Genomic DNA, 18606 nt, shown 5'->3' with positions numbered 1-18606 from the left:
GTGACCGTCCATCACTTAATCTTAGAGGACGAAAAGCAAAATGCTCCCGCTTTTCAAGTAACTGGATTTAAGGAAGGAGAAATAGGTCAACAGAGCCTTGAGGGACACACTCGACAAGACGGGTCCCATGGTGTAATGGTTAGCACTCTGGACTCTGAATCCAGCGATCCGAGTTCAAATCTCGGTGGGACCTCTGTGGTTTTTCCCTGTGACTTTTAGACTTTCAGCTCCTTTCTGCTAGCCATGCTCTTTTTTCACGCAAATCGCTGTGCCCAAACTTATTCTTGATATTCCTGTCACAAGTACTGAATCGGTGTCCAGGCACCAGCACTGGGGACCAAGATTCTTTAAGATTCTTTAGCTGAACTAAGAATTAAATTCACATGAAACAAATTAGAAGGAGAAAATCAAATTTAATTTCAAAGGTTCAGGGAACCCAAACAGACATGAGATTCCAAGACCAAAATGAGGTATATATGTTATTCCAAGCTAAGGAGAAAGGGGTAGGGGGTCTGGGACTTGGAAGGGAAGAGAAGTAATTCGCAGGATGATAAAAAAGAAAAAAAAAATGTTTGGTAAAGCAATGTTTGCTGAGCCACTGAGAAACAATGGGACACAGAGAGAACTTGGATCAAACAGGTCTTGCTGGGTTCCTCCCTGTCTACCACCCTGTGTTCATAGTATGACGTCCTTATCTATGGTGATAGCTCTCTTCCTGGAGCAGGTTCTTTTAGGCAGTTGGGGGAAGAGTGTGTCAAAGTTTCTTCCTAAGTTTTCTGGGCCTTGATTGTTTTCAGCTCAAAATAATCTGCAAGCCAAAGTGGCACATTTTGGTGCGGCCTGTCCTTGACCCCTACACTAGCCAACCTACAGTTTAATGCTTGCGGTGCACAACTCATGTGTGTGGGGGGGGGGGTGGCAGGGTGCGGGGGAAGGAGAAATCCCTGAAGGAAACGCACAAGGAAATCTCCCAAGCCTTGCTGGAACTGGAAATCTCTGGAAAAGATCCCCAAACTGAGACAAGAGGGAAGATGGCCTGTGAGAAGAGCAAGAGGAAATTTGGTGACAGTCGTGGACCCAGAAAAGTCAAGATGGTAATTTAGAAAAGGATTTACCCCTAAGCTGTGGGTCTAGATGAGTCGATCTAGGCGGAGAGAAAACTGTCCTCAGACAAGAGCACACAAATCGCAGCCCCAATTCAGAGGTCTGGGTCGGAAGACCGGGGGCAGGAAGATACAATCCACAGTAGAGTCTATACTCGGTAGACGTGAGGCTTCCAGTTTGCACCAGCAAGCTTTACTCGTTCAGGGAAGGGGGACATGAGCTGATTCATAGACTCCCGAGGACAGCGGTGTTTTCGGCTGTGGCCACAACCGTTCCAGGTGAGGGGTCCCTGAGTACTTTGCACGTGCTGTTCCTCACTCCTCTCTGCTGTTCCCCGTCTGGACCCAGAGTGCACTAAACGTGCAGTAGGTGACTGATGTCAGCCTTCTGGGACCGTCTCGCCTGACCTCCAGGAAATATGGAAAACAGGAAAACCCAGAAAACCAGTTAAGTGGAGTCCTGCAAACAATATTTTTGAACAATCGGATATAATAGAAACATATGTATTAACATGACCTGTGGGTCTTTTAAGCGTCGATGTGGAAATCAGTACATCTGAATTTTTACAACCGAACAGATGGTCCCTTGTGAGCGCCAGGATTCGGAGAGGGGCTCTCCAGCAAGTTTCCGCTTCCCCTTCCTGCCTACGACCCCCTGTGAGTTAACAATCTCGGGGCACCTCTTCAGAGCAGTCTGAAATACCGTCTCCCCAGCTCAGGAAGCCGGCGAATAAAACCTTTACTAACCTTCTCTGAAGTCGGCCTTCTGGTTTTCCCCCGTGGGCCCCGTTGTGCAGATTGGAAAAGCGCAGTCGCTCTGGGAATCACTGGGGACGTTTGGTTTTGGGAAGAGGCTCTGCTGGAGGAGGAAGGCGTCGGGGCGCGAGGCGAGAAGCAAGGAAATGTGGTCGCAAACCAGCAGCTCCAGTGTCAGTGGAGGTCAGAGAAGCCAGCGCGCCCCGCAGCCGAGGCTGGAGACCCAGGGCTCGCAGGACACAGCGCAACGCTTTCCTTCCTGAGCACGCACCTGCTCCTGCTGGAGGTGAGCCCTCTCTGCTTCCACATCCCCTTGCAAATCGTGCCGTTTTATGACCTTGTAGGCGACAGCTAGCTACCGTGGCGTGTGACCTGGGGCGGGGGGGAGGGGGGGGCGGTCCCTGTTGCCAAGAAAGAACAATTGGAAACATTGGCGTCTCCCATATTCTGTATTGTCTGTAAACAAGACCCAGGGCTGCGTTTCAGTGGCGTGTCTTACACGGTTTCTTCGTGGAGGAGGTGACAAATTTCTCATCCGCTTCCGACTAACAGCACACTTAACACGAAAGGGAACACACGCGTATCATGGAAAGTCAGCGCTTTAATTTTTTTACACTTATTCAGAAAATTATTCTCCTTGACTCTTGTCCAAGGAGAAAGATAATCAATCATATTTTGTAAAACTATGCTTCGGTGGTTGCAAGTTCCCTCTTCGCTATCACTGTTATTTATTACTACCGTTTATTTATTAAATTTAGATAGAGGAAATGTACTGAAGATCATGCACCTTAGATAATCATAAAATCACCTTTTGTAAACGCCCCACACTTACTCAAAAGCACAAACCAGTGGTCTTTTTGCTGTTAATTCCCACCAAATTCTTCTTATTCCACTGCGGACACATGACTTGATGGGGAAAAATATTCCCAGGCCTTTCACTGACGGACGCATTTCCGATGCAGTTCTACTTCACATATATAATAAATTACTTATCAAAATTACCTATGGGTATCTTTTATTGTGTGCTACTACTAAATGCGAAAGCAATTCAGGTCAGAAGAGAAGTGCTTGAATAGATGTATCAGCGCTGGAAATAACCAAAACTTGGATTTCAAGGTATGCTCTCTGTTGCCTACTGGCACGATAGGGTGTTTGAGCATAAAAATACGTAATATTGGGATAAAAATCTGTAGCAGATATGGAATGAAAATACATTTGCAAGAGAAAACGTTTTACCAAAAATTTTTCAACTGTAAAGCCTCAGTAAGTCGGACTGTAAGGAAAACAGGGGGTCGAGGGGCTGTCGGGCCTTAGCTGAGATCTGAAGGGTGAGCGGAGCACCGAAGCCGGTGGAGCGAGGGCAGAGTAGCGGGTAGAAAGTGAGATTGTGGAGTTTGGGGAGAAGAGAAAGAATTTCAGGGGACTGGAAGGCAGGAGTGAGTGCCGAGGAAGGAAGAGAACTGAGGCTGGCGGGGGGGAGGGGGGGGCGGGTAAGGCAGGATTACCCAGGTGTGAAAGGCTCCCCGGGGGAAGGTGGAAAGAACCGGCTGTGGGCGAGAAATCTCCGGGGACGACCGCAGCTTGAAGGGCAAGGCCACGCGTCAGGGTCAAAGTGCAAAGCTTGGCTAAAAGGAAGACGTAAGAGAGTATTCAAAAAGCTGCGTCTCCGCGCGACGAGGTGGCCGAGTGGTTAAGGCGATGGACTGCTAATCCATTGTGCTCTGCACGCGTGGGTTCGAATCCCACCCTCGTCGGCTCCCCGCCGGCTCTCGGGAGCGGAGGCCTGCGTTTTGTGCGGCTCAGCCTGACCCGCCCAAAGGACCGCGGCGCGCTGCGTACGGCTGTCCCGCTTCCCTTCCTGCACGGCCCTCTCCCGCCCGACAGGTGGTTTCGCTGGCTTCTCGGGGACTCCAGGGCTCTCGCGTGTCTGGGTGAAGGCAACTGGCCGCGGCCTTGAGAGCCTCACACACCCGGCGGGTGGACGACTACCTGGGGGCTCAGGTACGGCTATCCCCGCTGCGCACGGCCTCGCCCCAATCACATCGCCGCTCAAACTGCGCAGCCAAGAGCCAAGGCTGTGGTCGGACGCTGGCTACCCCTCGTCCGAGGAACAGGTTCTCCTTGGGACCCTCCCGTCCTGGACTGGCTTCAAAATGCTGATGATCGGCGGCTGGCGAGGAGCAGAAGGAAGACAGCCACAAAATACTGCTAACCGTTGAAGCTGGCGGGTGGGAACTTGAGTGTCTATTACACTATTCTTTCTTTGCATTTTCATTTTCAAATTGCCATTACAAGGGTCTTAAGTCTTTACTTGGAAATAACTTCAAACTTAAAGAAAACCGGTAAGACTAATAGTACAAAACCTGCCTGTATACCCTTTATCGGGATTCACCCACTAACATTGTAAACCATTCCCTCCCTCTCCCTCTCCCTCTCCCTCCCTCTCTGACTCAGTCTCCATCTCCATCTTTATCTTTCTCTATTTGTTTTCAGAACCACGTAAGAGTAAATTGTATGTTCCATGGCCTTTTGCTCTTAAATATTTAAGTAGACATTTCCTAAAAATAAGGGTATTCTTTATATATAATGACGTATATGTATCAGTTCAGTGTATTTAACAACGATATTGTTTTTAAAATCTCTCACCTGTATTTCAATGTTGTCTGTTGACCCAGTAATGCCCTTTATAGCATTTCCCCTCCAGTACAGATTAGCTATTGTATCTGTTGACCATATCCTTTTTTTAAACTGGTTTTTTTTTTTTTAAGATTTTATTTATTTATTTGACAGAGAGAGACACAGCTAGAGAGGGAACACAAGCAGGGGGAGCGGGAGAGGGAGAAGCAGGCTTCCCGCTGAGCAGGGAGCCGGATGTGGGGCTTGATCCCAGGACCCTGGGATCATGACCTGAGCCACCCAGGCACCCCCAAAACCGTTTTTATTTAAATTCCAGGTAGTTAACATTGGCTGTCCATATCCTTTTAGTTTCCTTTCATCTAAAACATCTTCACAGCCTCTTTTGGTATTTTATGACATTGACATTTTTTAAGAGTACAGTAAGTGCTCACTTTGTGGTTTGTGTTGTTGTTTTAAATAACACTTCTCATTTGCACTTTATGGCATTTTTTTCACTCATAATTAGGCTCAGGTTATGCACCCCCAACCATAATACCATGTAAGTGGTGTTAAGTCTTTCTCAGGGCATCTAAATTCAAGAGACATGCAATGTTTACTGCCCCTCATTATTGGGGTTAATTCTGATCACACAGTCAAGGTCACACATGAGTATACTTTCCCCTTTTATGAGGAATAGGCAGTTTGTGGGGAGACATTTTAAGACCATACAAATATCTTGCTCCAGTCAGGAAAAAAAATTTCCTCTGGCTTTCAAGCTCCTTCAAGAATCAAATTCACATGAGAAAGACTAACAGGAGAAAATAAAGTTTAATCTTGTTCATAGAGGGAACACACACGGACATGAAGTTCCAAGGACAGCCAAGCAAAATGAGGTATCTGCGTCATTCTGAACTAAGGAGAAGTGGGCAGGGGCCTGGGACTCAAAAGGAAGAAATGCAATCCACAGGAAGATGAAAAAGAGCAAATATTTGGGACATAAATGTTTGCTGGGCCACTCAGAAACAATAGGACATAGAGACCTTGCTAGATTCTTCCCTGCCCACCAGACCCACTTCAGAGTATAATATAGTTCTCTGCTGTGACAGCTCTCCTCCTGGAGCAGGTTCTTTACCTCAATTCTTTTTCGCCAGTTGTAGGGGAGGTGAAGAGCTTTTCCTGAGTCTGCTGGGTTTGGATGGCTTTTTAATTCAAAATGATCTTCACGCCGAAGTGGCCCATCTTGGGGCAGCCTGCCCGTGGCCCATGAAAATTACCCCTCGGAGTTATCATGTATTGATAACCAACCTTTACTAGGGTGGTGGCAAGATGATGGCCTATCAGCTCCAGCATTGTCTGCACATTCTGTTGTGTCAAAGTGCACACCTGTAAATGTGAAGGGTCAAAGCAGCGCCCCCGCCCCCCTCCTGCCCCTGGTTCTGCAAACCCCGTCACTTTATTTCCATTTTTCCATGTGATTTTTGAATTTTTTTCTTATTTAAGGTGCTTGTTGTTATAGGAATTTGTATTTTCTTGTTATAAGGTAGAGAAACTCATTCAAGAGTGCTTTACTCACAAAACTCCTCAAAGACATATTTTTGCAAATACCTTGCTAAGACTTCCATGTTTTGTTTTGGTTTTTTTCTGAGTTTGTCCATGGGATCCTGATGCACAAACTTTTTTTTTTTGGTAATGCAACCCTTCCATTTTTCTCTACCATTTCACATTTAACTTCTTTGCTTCTGTTTTGCCCATAAAGTGCATACAAATGGTGTCTTCATGATTATTGCAACATGTATTGCTTTAGACAGGATTCATAAAACATTCCCATTAACTTGATCTAACTGATAAATCATGCATAGGACTAAATAAAAAAATGGAAGGAGCAGGAGACCTGTGCCCAAGTAAAGTGCAATATGGTCATCAGACAAAAATCCCCAATGAGGATGTTTTTCTTTCAAGTGTAAAGAAAATATAAAACCATAACTAGAAACAAGTGTGTATTCTGAAAGACATAATGCTGATGCATTGGAAATTAAAGGTAAATTTGTCACGTCTTCCTGAGTGAGAAGGGAGAGAGATTTGTTTCTCTTTTGAAATGAGTGAGAAGGGCAGGTTTTGCAAAAAAATGGGCGGGGGGGGCAGAAATACTTAACCATTTGTAGAGATTAGGTGAGATGTGGCAAGATGTCACAGGAGTGGTCAAAGGAAAAGCAGATTCTGCAACTTGCCCTTTTTGCCTGAGATCCGGGAGGGAGGAAAAAGAAGCAGGGACCCTAGCAGAGGATGGTTTCGATCCATCGACCTCTGGGTTATGGGCCCAGCACGCTTCCGCTGCGCCACTCTGCTAGCCACACCATAGGGGGGTGCTGTTTTTCCTAACCATGAACATGGTCAGGTATCTCATTTCCTTGTATAGGTAAACTGTGGTTTGTTTATACAATAGAATCCTACTTAGCAATAAAAACAATACATTTCTATCAATTCTATTGTATATGTAACAGCACAATTAAATCTCAAAAACATCGTGCTGGGCAAAAAATGCCACACGAGGCGATGTACTATATGATCCCACGTATATGAGTTCAGGAACAAGCAAAACTACCTGGTGATAGAAATCAGAACAGTGCTTAGCTTGCAGGATGCAGTCTTGGCTGGCAAGGCGGCATAAGGCAGCTTTCTGGAGTAATGGGAATGTTTTCAATCTTGATGCGAACGGTGGTCACATGGGATAGACATATGCAAAGTTCGTTGCTCTGTCTACACTTAGGATCCATGCATTTTACTGAATGTAAAATATACTTCAATAAAGTACTGAGAAAAGAGGGGACCGCAGCAACGTAATAGCCAAAAGAGAAGGGAGGGAGGGAGAGGAGGAAGGAAAAGAAATACCTTCTATGCATACTTAAGGGAGCTAAAGCAAAAGTGGGCACGAAAGGACAACTTCCCAAATCAGTTGTAGAACCATGAAGTGGTCCTTGGGAGCAGGAGAAAAGTCACAGCGCTCGTTGAGGAAAGTGCCGAACCTTGGCAGGTTTCCTCACCACCCCTCACGCATGAAAGAATGACATACGCAAAGAAAGGTGCTGACTCGAAGAGATTGAGAGTATTCTCCTCAACAAGTGAAAGAAAATTTACTTTCCAAGTGTTACTTCCAGGAATTCATTTCCTTCATATCAATTCGAGGAGTGTATTAAAGGGAGATCAGAACTAAAATATGGATATCCGTTTTCTGGAAAGCACATTCTTAGACAGTAAGAATTCTGTCCTTTCACCCAGTTAAATACTTTTCACGACTTATGTAAACAAACAACAGACTTAGGTTTTTTCCATGTTGTCCACGAGGTCACAGTTGCTTGGACACTGGGAAATCTAGAAGCTTCAGGCAGTGGGTGCTCAGCTGGGGAGTGGCCTTGCCTTCCTTTGAGAGAGAATGGTAGCTACAAATGCATGCTCAGAAACTCTGGTATGTTACTTCTCAAGGCTAGGGATTCTCTAAAACCTAGCTTAATGGTTTCTGTGAGGAAGTCACAAAGAGCAGAGCTAAAGCAAACAAAAAAATACGTGTGGTCCTTTATAGTGGAGGCCTTTGGGGTGAGGAGAAAATACTGAGGAGAGAAGTGGCCGGTCCTGATGTGGCCCCTCGACAGAGCCACACTGCCTTCTCGCGCTTTCCTCACTAACCTAGCCCAACGTGACGTGAATAGACAGCGTACCCGGCACAGGAAAATGCTGTAATTGTAGAAGGTGGCAAAGCTGAGCAGTCGGCTTCATCTCTGGCCACACCCATGAAGAATTCCCTTCTTTCTCCTTCATATGAAACTTATTTGTATTTTTTTATCTTTTTATTAATTTTATTTTATTATGTTACGTTAACCACCATACATTACATCATTAGTTTTTGATGTAGTGTTCCATGATCCATTGTTTGCGTATAACACCCAGTGCTCCATGCAGAACGTGCCCTCTTTAATACCCATCACCGGGCTAACCCATCCCCCCACCCCCTTCTTTTTTTTTTTTTAAAGTAGCTTCCACACCCCACGTGGGGCTCAAACTCATGACCCTGAGACCAAGATTTGCAGACTCTACTGATTCAGCCAGCCAGGTGCCGCTAAACTTATTTGTATTTTTCATGGTACGGTCTGGACTGCTTTAAAATGAGCCCCCTAAGATACAAAAAAATCTTGTCTTCTACATTCAACAGATACGTGTCTCAACTCTACTAGAGTAGTCATTTAGATTGCAAAAGCATAATAAAACATGAGAAATTACAACCACAATGGAAATTTAGATTTCTCAAGATTAAGAAAGTATAGGGATGTCTGGGTGGCTCAGTTAGTTAAGCACCTGACTCTTGATCTCAGCTCAGGTCTGCATCTCAGAGTCATGAGTTCAAGCCCTGTGTTGGTGCCTAGTTAAAAAAAAAAAAAAAAAGAATAAGAAAGTATGTTTCATGTGCCACAGGTTTGCATGGTTTAAGAAAAATTTTGAGCTTTTTTTAAAGATTTATTTATTTATTTGACAGAGAGAGAGACAGCGAGAGAGGGAACACAAGCAGGGGGAGCGGGAGAGGGAGAAGCAGGCTTCCCGCCGAGCAGGGGGCCCGATATGGGACCTGATGCGGGGCCGATCCCAGGACGCTGGGATTATGACCCGAGCCGAAGGCAAACGCCCAACGACTGAGTCACCCAGACGCCCCAAATTTTGAGCTTCTAAAGATGCATTGTTTGCCAAAGGCTACACTCCTATATTTGCTGTAGTAGGAAAATATGCATAAATATAATTAAATAAAAAGTGATACATTAAAATATGTATATACAATAAATACTATATAAAATAAAACTACATTTTACTTCAGTAAATCCTTTTTGAGTGCCTTCTATTGAATGGACTATGCCCACCCCCCACCCCAGGCTAGTGGTTGTTTGTTTTTGTTTTTCATTTTCCGTGACGTTGACACCGTAAGACCTGACACACACGCGTTGTGGGTGGGGATGAACTGGGCCAGCTACACCAGCAAGGCAAACAAACTCTTACTATGATCCCCACCGTCCCTCCCTCCTGATGTCCATGCCCCTGTGTGATCGGTTCCCTTGAGCGTCTGGCAAGACCTGTGTTTTTTCTTCTAAAGAATATGGCAAGACGACAGCAGGTATGTGACGATGTGTGCATGATGACGTGAATGACATAGTAGCACCCATTTGTTTGCTGGGGCCTGCCCTAATCCCACCCCCACCTGCATCCCTATGTCTCTCCCCACCTCCCCTTTCCTGGCTTTGAGGAAGCAAGGGGCCACTGGTGGCCTATTCATGTTGGTGGCCCACATGGCCAGCAACCATGGCTTGCCCTTCACCGACAGACAGCAAGAAACTGATGTCCTCAACCTGTAGCAGCGAAGAACAGAGTTCCATCAACAACTGGAGTGTGCTTGAAAGTGCTTCCTTCCGCAGTCAACCTCAGACGAGATCATCACCTCAGCTAACACCTTCATTGCCACTTTGTGAGATCCTAAGCAGAAGACCCAGCTGAGTCGCGTTCAAACTCTTGACCCACAGTAACTAGGGTTTAACGTGTGTTGTTTTAGGCTGCTAAGTTTGGGGTAATGTGTTATGCAGCAGTAAAAAACAGTACAACCAGGCTTCCTAGGACTTAGCACTCAGCACGGCCAGTCTAGAAACTAAGAATTTTGTCAGGGAAGGTAAAGTTCATCATAAACCACAAAACACTCTTGGCAGATGTATTTTGAGGTATCAGTAGGGACTATGCCCTTATAGTGAAATAACTAATGGGATCCATTGTGGTGCCCAGATTGAGGTGCCAAAACAATCTGATTAGGAGAGTGGAGGTTGGTCGTTGAGCCTGGAATTGGAGCCACGGGAGAAGAATTTCCGGGGAGAACTCACCCAGGCTATCATGGGCATGGCAATGTGTCCCTGACCCCCAACAGAACATATGTCACTAGGGGCTGATGCTGTTCCTCCCAGACTCGGATGCATCCTCCCCAGCACCGAGCTGCCCAAACCCTGGCAGAGCCTGCCTCTAGCTTCTGATTTTGTGCTGTTTCTTTCTGGGCTTGGCTTCATCTCTCACACTTGTGTCCACTTTTTGTGAACATTTTAGAGTGTTATTACATTTTAAATTTTCAAATTTAAATGCATACATTTAGGGACACCTGGGTGGCTCAATCGGTTAAGCATCTGCCTTCTGCTCAAGTCATGATCCCAGGGTCCTGGGATCGAGTCCCGCATCGGGTTCTCCGCTCAGCGGGAAGCCTGCTTCTCCCTCTCCCACTCCCCCTGCTTGTGCTCTCTCTCTCTGTCAAATAAATAAATAAAATCTTTAAAAAAAAATAAATGCGGGGCGCCTGGGTGGCTCAGTTGGTTAAGCGACTGCCTTCGGCTCAGGTCGTGATCCTGGAGTCCCAGGATCGAGTCCCGCATCGGGCTCCCTGCTCGGCGGGGAGCCTGCTTCTCCCTCTGACCCTCCCCCATCTCGTGCTCTCTCTCTCTGTCTCATTCTCTCTCTCAAATAAATAAATAAAATCTTTAAAAAATAAATAAATAAATAAATAAAATAAATGCGTACATTTAGAAATTTCATTCACTAATTGCTAGTCAAATTAGAATCCTTCATAGAGAGGAACAGTACCTTTTTTCTGAATTTTATATTTACATTCCTTCTTAGTTTTCTTTTGAGTTCTTTGTTTTTTGCTTCTTGATGTGGTGATATATATGTATATGATAATATATATATCATATACATATATATCTTCTATTTGCTTGAAGTACTTCTCCCAATTTCACAAAAGTCCTTAAGTTTTGGATGTTTTTTATTACAAAGTTTAATTTTAACATATATATATAAGTAATTTATTTTATTTTTGGTTGTAAGAAGGACTTTCTTGTCCCCAGGATGTAAACATAATCTATATTTTCTTCTGAATTTTAAAATGATTTTATTTCCTACTCTTAGAGTCATTAATACATTTGGAATTCATTTTTGTTAATTGTATGAAATGAAACAGTATTATTGTTTTTGGAGAATTGAGCTCCTTATAACAATACAGTTGAGAAGTTCACTAATTTCCTACTGATCAAAAAACACTAATTCAGCCCTCTTTTTCACCCTCTATACCCTCCCCCTAAGGCATACCATCTCTTTCCATATTTTAATGCACATTGACAAGGCTCAAATATTCCTCTAGCCCCCGCCAGACATTCTGTCCTTTCAGTTGCTCAAACTAAAAACCCTGCTTTATCCTGGGCTCATCTCTTCATCTCACACCTCACAACCAATTTAAGAGCAAAGCTCTGAAAATATGTACAAAATCTGACCATTTCTCACCACTTCCATTGTGACTGCTCTAGGCCACCATTATCTCTCATCTGGACTCTTCTAGAACCCTCTTCCCAGTCTGTGCCCCTCCTCTCTTACTCTGCAGTCTCATCTCAGCCAGCAGTCAGAATAATAATACCTAAAAGTGAGTCGGATCCTGTCATTTCTTTGCCCCAAAGCCTCCCCCTGCTCCACATCCCACTCTGGAGCCTGGGACGAGTTCTCCTTGCCTGGGATCCTCTTCCCTCTTTCGCTGATACGGCTATGTCTGTCATTGAATTCACATCTTTGCTCAGTTGTCAGCTTCTCATAAGACCGCAGATGAAACTCTGGCCCCATTTTAATCCACCCGCCCTGTTCAATCTATATTTGGGTCATGCCATTTACCAGCTCTTTCACCTAGTAGTTACTTTCTATTATGTTTATTGTTTATCACCACCCAGAATAAAAGCTCCATAAGAATAGGAATTTTGTCTGTTACTGATACATCCCAAATATTAGAAGAGTGCCTGATAACCAATATCAGTTGGCCAGTGTTTTTTGAGTGAATTATTGATTGAATAGCCTGCTGAACATTTCCTTCACATCCTATAGTCATTTCACATTCTATGTGAAATTCCATGTATTCTGCCCAAAGTGTGTTATCCACTCTTCCAAGCCAGATGGCTAAGAATCCATCTTCTTCAGCAACCCCTTTTCTTCATTCCGACTCTCTCCTATGCCCACAACCATGCAATCTGTTACCAATTCCTGCTCCTTAATTTCTGCTCTCCCTCCGCCTACTAGCAGTCACTGTTAATGACCTAGTTCGAACTCACATTTTTAACATTTGCAGGTGTCTTCACATTCTCCCAAGTCTTCAAGCCTCCAGTCTATCCCTGTGTGATTCCTCCCTCACGTGACAGCCAGAGCTCTCAAACCCACACTTGTCTCTTCCTTACTTAAAATCTTTCCGTGGCTCTCCATTGTGTTTAGAACAGTGTCCATACTGCACCTGGTTTGTGAACACGCCCACGATCTGCCCACGATCTCTCCACGATCTGCCCATGATTTGCCTACGATCCGCCCCATGACCTGCCCCACTATCTGCCCATGATCTGCCCACGATCTGCCCACAATCTGCCCCATGACCTGCCCCACGATCTGCCCCATGACCTGCCCCACGATCTGCCCCATGATCTGCCCCACGATCTGCCCACAATCTGCCCCATGACCTGCCCCATGATCTGCCCAAGATCTGCCCATGATCTGCCCCACGATCTGCCCATGATCTGCCCCATGATCTGCCCCATGACCTGCCCCAAAATCTGCCCCAAGATCTGCCCATGATCTGCCCACAATCTGCCCCATGATCTGCCCCATGATCTGCCCCACGATCTGCCCCATGATCTGCCCCACGATCTGCCCATGATCCGCCCAAGATCTGCCCACGATCTGCCCCATGATCTGCCCACAATCTGCCCCATGATCTGCCCCACGATCTGCCCACAATCTGCCCACGATCTGCCCGTTCTTCTCCCCAGCCATGCCTGGAAGTATCCCGGTATCTCCTTGGAAGTTAACACAGTAGACCTGTTCTGTCTTCCAGACCTATCAGTGCACATGCTCCGCCTTCAGCCTGCAATGACCCCTTTCCCCTTGGTGCTTAGAACACACTAAGACAGAATTCAAGTTCTGAGTCTTAAATAAGATGACCTGCTCTGCTTCCATTCCCTTGGCATTTGGCATTTGTGTTGGACTCATTGGCTTACTTACCAATCTCCCCACACAATTAATTTTCCCAAACAGGAATTGTCCTTTGCCTCTGAATGTCCGGTACAAAGCACAATACAGGGCATAGGGTCATCACGAGATAAATGTTAAATTATCATGTAAAGAGCAGTAGACAGAGTCCTATCTCTTCCTCTTGCCCCCCTCTGTAAGATGGCGATCTTGGGTCATGGGATGCCTTAAAAAGTTGAAACAGCATGGATATTTGGAGTCAGACATACCTGTAGGAGACCTCTAACTCTGGTGGCCTGCCATAGTGAGGGAGAGGTGACCACAGACTTTGGAGCCATGAAGCTTTAAATCCCAAATCTACCTTTACTAACGGGGTGGGTTTGGGCAAGCTTCTTAACGTCTTTCTGCGTCTCTCTTGATATGAGTTTAACAGTAATTCCTGTATCATATACTTATTTCAACAATTTATTTTTATTTTATCAACCAATTTAAGATTGCTTATTTTTCCAATTGGACCTCTTCCAAGGTATCCATAAAACAGGAGATAGATGTATTCAGGGAGTCATTCTTGCCTCTTTTTTTCCCACTAGGAAGTGCTAAGGAATATGTCACAGCTCACTCACAGACCTCCTATTGGCTACAGGGCAGAAGTCTGCTGATGTATCTGCTGTTTCTCCCTTTCTCCCGTGTTCTCAGGTCCAAGAGGCTTCCTGCCCTGCCTGTCCTCTCCCGGAGAGATGTGAACGTGGAGGCACAGATTAAAAGAAAAAATGAAATGTAAACTTTGGCTCCCTAATTGGACATTTCTGGCTCATACTGTAGAGATCAGGAATATAATAGGGAGAAGAACCTGTCCTTCCCACTCCAGGCCCTATTACTTCTTGAGAAGTCATGCCTTGAAGTCAAAACACTGTTGTGAGTTCAGGAATCAACACTTGCAGCCATTGAGTGGTGCTGCTGGCCCTATTCAATCAGCCCGGTCCCAGAAACCTTCTTACTGGTGCTTTGTCTCTCCGCATAACATCACTCCTACAAGCCATTCCTCCTCCAAACTCAGCTGAAAGTACAAAATGCACAGTAGTGTTGACAAAGTGATGAGAGCAAGTCTGCACAGACACACTGGGGAGTGGCAAGCAGAAGGCCGGGCGGCTTGCTCCAAGCCTGGAGGGACACTGGCCGGGAGCTTCCCTCTTCTGGAACGAGGAGTGGCCACTGGGGTCTGACAGACTGAGGCTCGACCTACCCATCTGTGAGGGGCTAAATTGGCAGGGAAAAGGGAGGGGCCGGAGCACCACCTCTCCGGGGAAGAGATTAAAACAGCTCGGTGGGGGGAAGTGACAGCAAGCACAGGACATGTGCGTGCCCTCAAGGGCTCATCAGTCAAGGACAATTCCATCAGATTTCATCAAATGACATCAAAAGCTCCTCCAAGCACTCATTGAGGAACAAAGCGGTGAGGAGTGAGGATTCCTGGGGGACAAGAGAAGGGGAGCTACTTCTGAGGGCCAAATAAAAGCAGGCTAAGACTTAGAATCTGTTCCTCCCGCCAGAGATGCAAGAGACCGTGGGCTGCACTGGCATGTCCATCCCAAGGAAAAAGCTAGAGGCAGGGCTGACTGCCCTGCACCTGACACAGAGAGGAGCGGGCGAGAGGAGAGTTTCTTCAGTTCCAAAGGTTTGGTCCCACCCGGTTTCATTCCGCTGTTTCCACTAGATACCTTGGTCCTTCACCTTCTTCTGGATCATAGATTGGGACCCACAGGGTGCATATGTAAAGCTCTAGCCTTAGATCTGGGGGACGTTTGCTTTCGAGAATTGGAAGACACCGAGGCTCTTCACAATACTGAGGTCCAGATCAGAGGACCGGGGACGCAGGCTATTTCTTGTGGGCATGATGCCTTCGGGAATGCCCTTGCTCCCGATTCTTTGGGGTTTTTGATTTTGCACCAATGGAAAATGAAGAGGCTGATGATCTGAAAAGTCCTCTCCCAGCACAACCCTGGGCAGGTGGAGAGGGCATCCCACAGCCGAGGCTGCTGCTTGTCATTACTGGCCCAGGGACGGGGGTGCTCTGAGCAAAGGGGGCCATGCAGGGGCCCCCAAACATAGTTTTTCTTGCAGAAACGCTGGCCCTCCCCAAGACAAAAGGTGAGCTCTGGTTGGTCAGGCCCGGCGTGTTCCGGCTCCAGGCTTTTCCAAAGGGTGTGAGGGTGCCAGCAGTCTGGCTTGGCCCTGCTCCAATGCCGGATGCCCCAGAGTTGGAGCTCCTGTCTGGGGCAGTGGCACTGATCCCAGACTCCCCACAGTCCATAGGGGTCACTGATCCCCCAAAGGCAAAAGGTCGTGGGGCTGTGCTGCCTAACACTGAGCCACAAGCGCCGTTCCCGTGCGTCTGGGCCACAGCCCCAAACCCAGTGGTACCAGCTGGACCGAAGGGGAACCCTGCTGGAGTGCGGCCAAAAGTCGGCAAGATGACGGCAGGGAGGCGACGGGCGGAGGCGGAGGGTGTCAAACGCCCGAGGTGTGAGTGCGAGGCGCTGCTGAAGGCTGGCTGAGCTGCAGTGGGGGTTGGGGTGGGGGATGCCACGGCTGAGCTTCCAAAACGGAAAGGCCTACTGAAGCTTGGGCCAAGGGCTGGCTGGGGGGCCCCTTGCTTCTGCCCACCTGTAGCCCCCAGCGCCGGCTGGGGAGTGGCTCCGGGGGAGAGCGGGAAGGGTGGCCTCGAGCCTGAGCCCAAGGGAACTGCGAATGCTGAGGTCGGACTGGATATGCTGGAGGATAACGAGGGCTGGTGTGGGGTTACCAGGGCTGAAGCTGCCAGAGGACCGCCCACAGCCCTGAAATTGGCAGTGCTTTTACTAGGGGATATCTGGACAGCGCTGGAAAGGACCTGGCTAAAGATGGTGACCGCGTGTACGGTAGGAAGGCTAGCACGCTGCTGGGCTGGGAAAATGAAGCTTGTGGCCGGGGCGAAGCTGGCCCTGAAGGTGTGGCAGGCCGCCGGGATGCAGTAAGTGCCGTGCGTGCCCCTGGTGACGTTCACTACGCCCAGATCCAAAGGTGCCACGAAAGCAGAGTCTTTGGATGTGCTGGCTGGGGTGGCGGACACGACGACAGAGGTAGCTTGGACCAGGCCACGGAGCAGATGGGTAGAAGCGGCAGGAGCCAGAGGAGAGGCCTGCTTGAGAGAGAAAGGCGCTATGACGGGCGTAGTTCTAAGGGGTCCTATGCCGCCAAAGATAGGCTTGAAGGTGGGAGTCAAGACGCTTGGAGCTGAAGATGCTGTAGCGGTGACTGAAGTTCCGGAGTGTAAGGAGCCTCCGGTCTCACTCTCGGGTGGGAGCCCCCAAATGGGGTTCCACGTGGGGCCCGCAGAAGCTGCGACAGGAGGTGCAGATGCAGGAAGATGGGGAGCTGGGCTGCTCATTCCAGACAGAGGACTCTGCACAGTGAGCCCTGCAGGGCTGAGGGCAGGCAGCCTCGGGGGCACGGTAGTCCTGTCAGCCTGAGAGCTTGCAGGGGGCCATGCGGCGTCAGTGGCCGGTGACGTGGGAGAAACAGGGGTCAGAAGGATGAAAGCTGCCGTGGGCCTTGAGTCTGAAGAGGTGCCTGGAAGGGGCTCGGACCGTGAGCAGCCTCGGGAGGACAGCAGGCCATGCTCCTTCCCAGCGCATTGGGCTATACGGACTCCGTCTTCAGGAGATGGTGGGAGGGCCAGGGGAGACCTCTGCATTCTTGTTAAGCTTTCCAGCTGTGGACTTGTGCCCTGGGTTGGAGCTGGGCCTGCGGAAAGCAGGGTGAGAGACAGGGAAGGCTGGAGAGCAGAGCACGTCTCAGAGGCAGAGTCTCTGGTGACCTCAGTTGTCTCCTCTCCGGCTCTATCGCTCCCCTGGAGTCCACCTTTCTGCCCTAAGGCCAGGTCCTCTTCAGGGTCTGCATCACCAAGCTGGGGAGGTGGGGTCAGTGACAGCAGGTCCCCGGGACTAGAGAGTGGCCGTGGAATCTCCTGACTCTGCTGCCCAGAGCTGCCAGTTGATGCTGGGGACTCGTCTGATTCCAGTGGGACTGGGGAGTGAGGCTGATGACCCTTTTCCTTCCTTTTTACTGGCCATTCTGGTGTCTGCAGGGATGCACTGGGAACACTTCTCTTCCAGGGCTCAGAGAAAGCTCTAGAAGAGCTGTAAGAACTTGTGATAGCATTTCTTCCGGAGCCGAGCGGGCTGCCTGTGCTGGCCAAGGAGCTCACGGAGGAGCGACTGGGCCTCTTATTCGGGCTGCGACCGGAGCTCCAGGACTCGAGGCTTCTCTTCAGAGGCCCGGGCCTGGGCACGAAAGAAGTGAGCACTCCATTTTTCACCAGCGGCTTAAACGCGGATGGTCTGGTGTCCGGACTCCTTCTCTTACTGTGCGAGCCGTCGGGCAACAGCGGTTCTTCAAACCTCACTCTCCCTTTCTTGCACTCTCTGAGGGCCCTCAGCACCGTCTCCTTCGCACACGGGTCTGGGGGCTTCTCAGAGGGCGAAGGCCCTGCGGAGGCGATCGCCGCTGCGGGGGAAGTGGAGGCAAGCGCTCCCCGCTCAGGAGGGGCTATCCTGACGGTCACCGGGCTCCCTGCTGCCCGGGGGTGCCGAGGAGACCAAACAGTCCGCTTGACGTAACTGTCCCACCAGTCTGAGGGAAGAGGCCCCACGATGGAATTCCGGGGCCTCTCCATGGGAAAGCGCCTCCAAGCGCCATGGGCCGCGCACGCGGTGGGCCTGGCCGGCTCCCGGTGCGGCTGCCTCCTCGCACGTCTGTGCCGCAGGGCGGGGTGGGCGCGATGGACGTGCGGGAGCCGGTGGACCCGATGGAGGGGCTGAGCTGGCCGGCGCTTCAGCGGCCTCTCCGAAGAGTCTGCGCGCGTCTGCGCTGGGGACGACGGCGGGGACCCCGGCTTGCCCAGGTAACTGCCCATGCGGAGCGATGAGGCGGGTCGGTTCCCGAGGTTTCTGACTGACCCAGCCGGAGTCGGAGTGCGCGGTGTTCCGCTGACGGTTGGGATCCTGGCGCGAGGAAAGTGCGAGGGTCTCGGGGC

General features: G+C 48.7%; 1 protein-coding gene and 3 non-coding genes across 4 annotated transcripts; 2 read left to right on the top strand and 2 right to left on the bottom strand.

The window, feature by feature from the left end:
* The first annotated feature begins 121 nt into the window (after window positions 1-121).
* TRNAQ-CUG (transfer RNA glutamine (anticodon CUG)) lies at window positions 122-193 on the top strand. Its single transcript has one exon. It is a non-coding gene; the product is annotated as a tRNA-Gln (tRNA).
* Window positions 194-3531: 3338 nt separating this feature from the next.
* TRNAS-GCU (transfer RNA serine (anticodon GCU)) lies at window positions 3532-3613 on the top strand. The gene has a single exon. It is a non-coding gene; the product is annotated as a tRNA-Ser (tRNA).
* A 3136-nt stretch (window positions 3614-6749) lies between these two features.
* TRNAM-CAU (transfer RNA methionine (anticodon CAU)) lies at window positions 6750-6821 on the bottom strand. The gene has a single exon. It is a non-coding gene; the product is annotated as a tRNA-Met (tRNA).
* Window positions 6822-14684: 7863 nt separating this feature from the next.
* On the bottom strand, window positions 14685-18486 carry POM121L2 (POM121 transmembrane nucleoporin like 2). The gene has a single exon (XM_006735935.2). It carries the CDS (start codon window positions 18484-18486, stop codon window positions 15409-15411), a length of 3078 nt encoding a protein of 1025 aa, XP_006735998.2. The 3' UTR covers window positions 14685-15408.
* Between the last annotated feature and the right edge of the window lie 120 nt (window positions 18487-18606).

The sequence above is a fragment of the Leptonychotes weddellii genome, chromosome 8 (genome assembly GCF_054177405.1).
Source record: "Leptonychotes weddellii isolate Sample4059 chromosome 8, ASM5417740v2, whole genome shotgun sequence".
In the NCBI taxonomy this organism is placed as follows: Eukaryota; Metazoa; Chordata; class Mammalia; order Carnivora; family Phocidae; genus Leptonychotes; species Leptonychotes weddellii.
The sequence above is the reverse complement of the archived record's forward strand: the minus strand, read 5'-3'. Positions and strand labels throughout refer to the sequence as shown.

Excerpts from the sequence above, each read along its gene's own strand:
- POM121L2 (XM_006735935.2), bottom strand. The coding sequence starts at position 18,486 with ATGGGCAGTTACCTGGGCAAGCCGGGGTCCCCGCCGTCGTCCCCAGCG.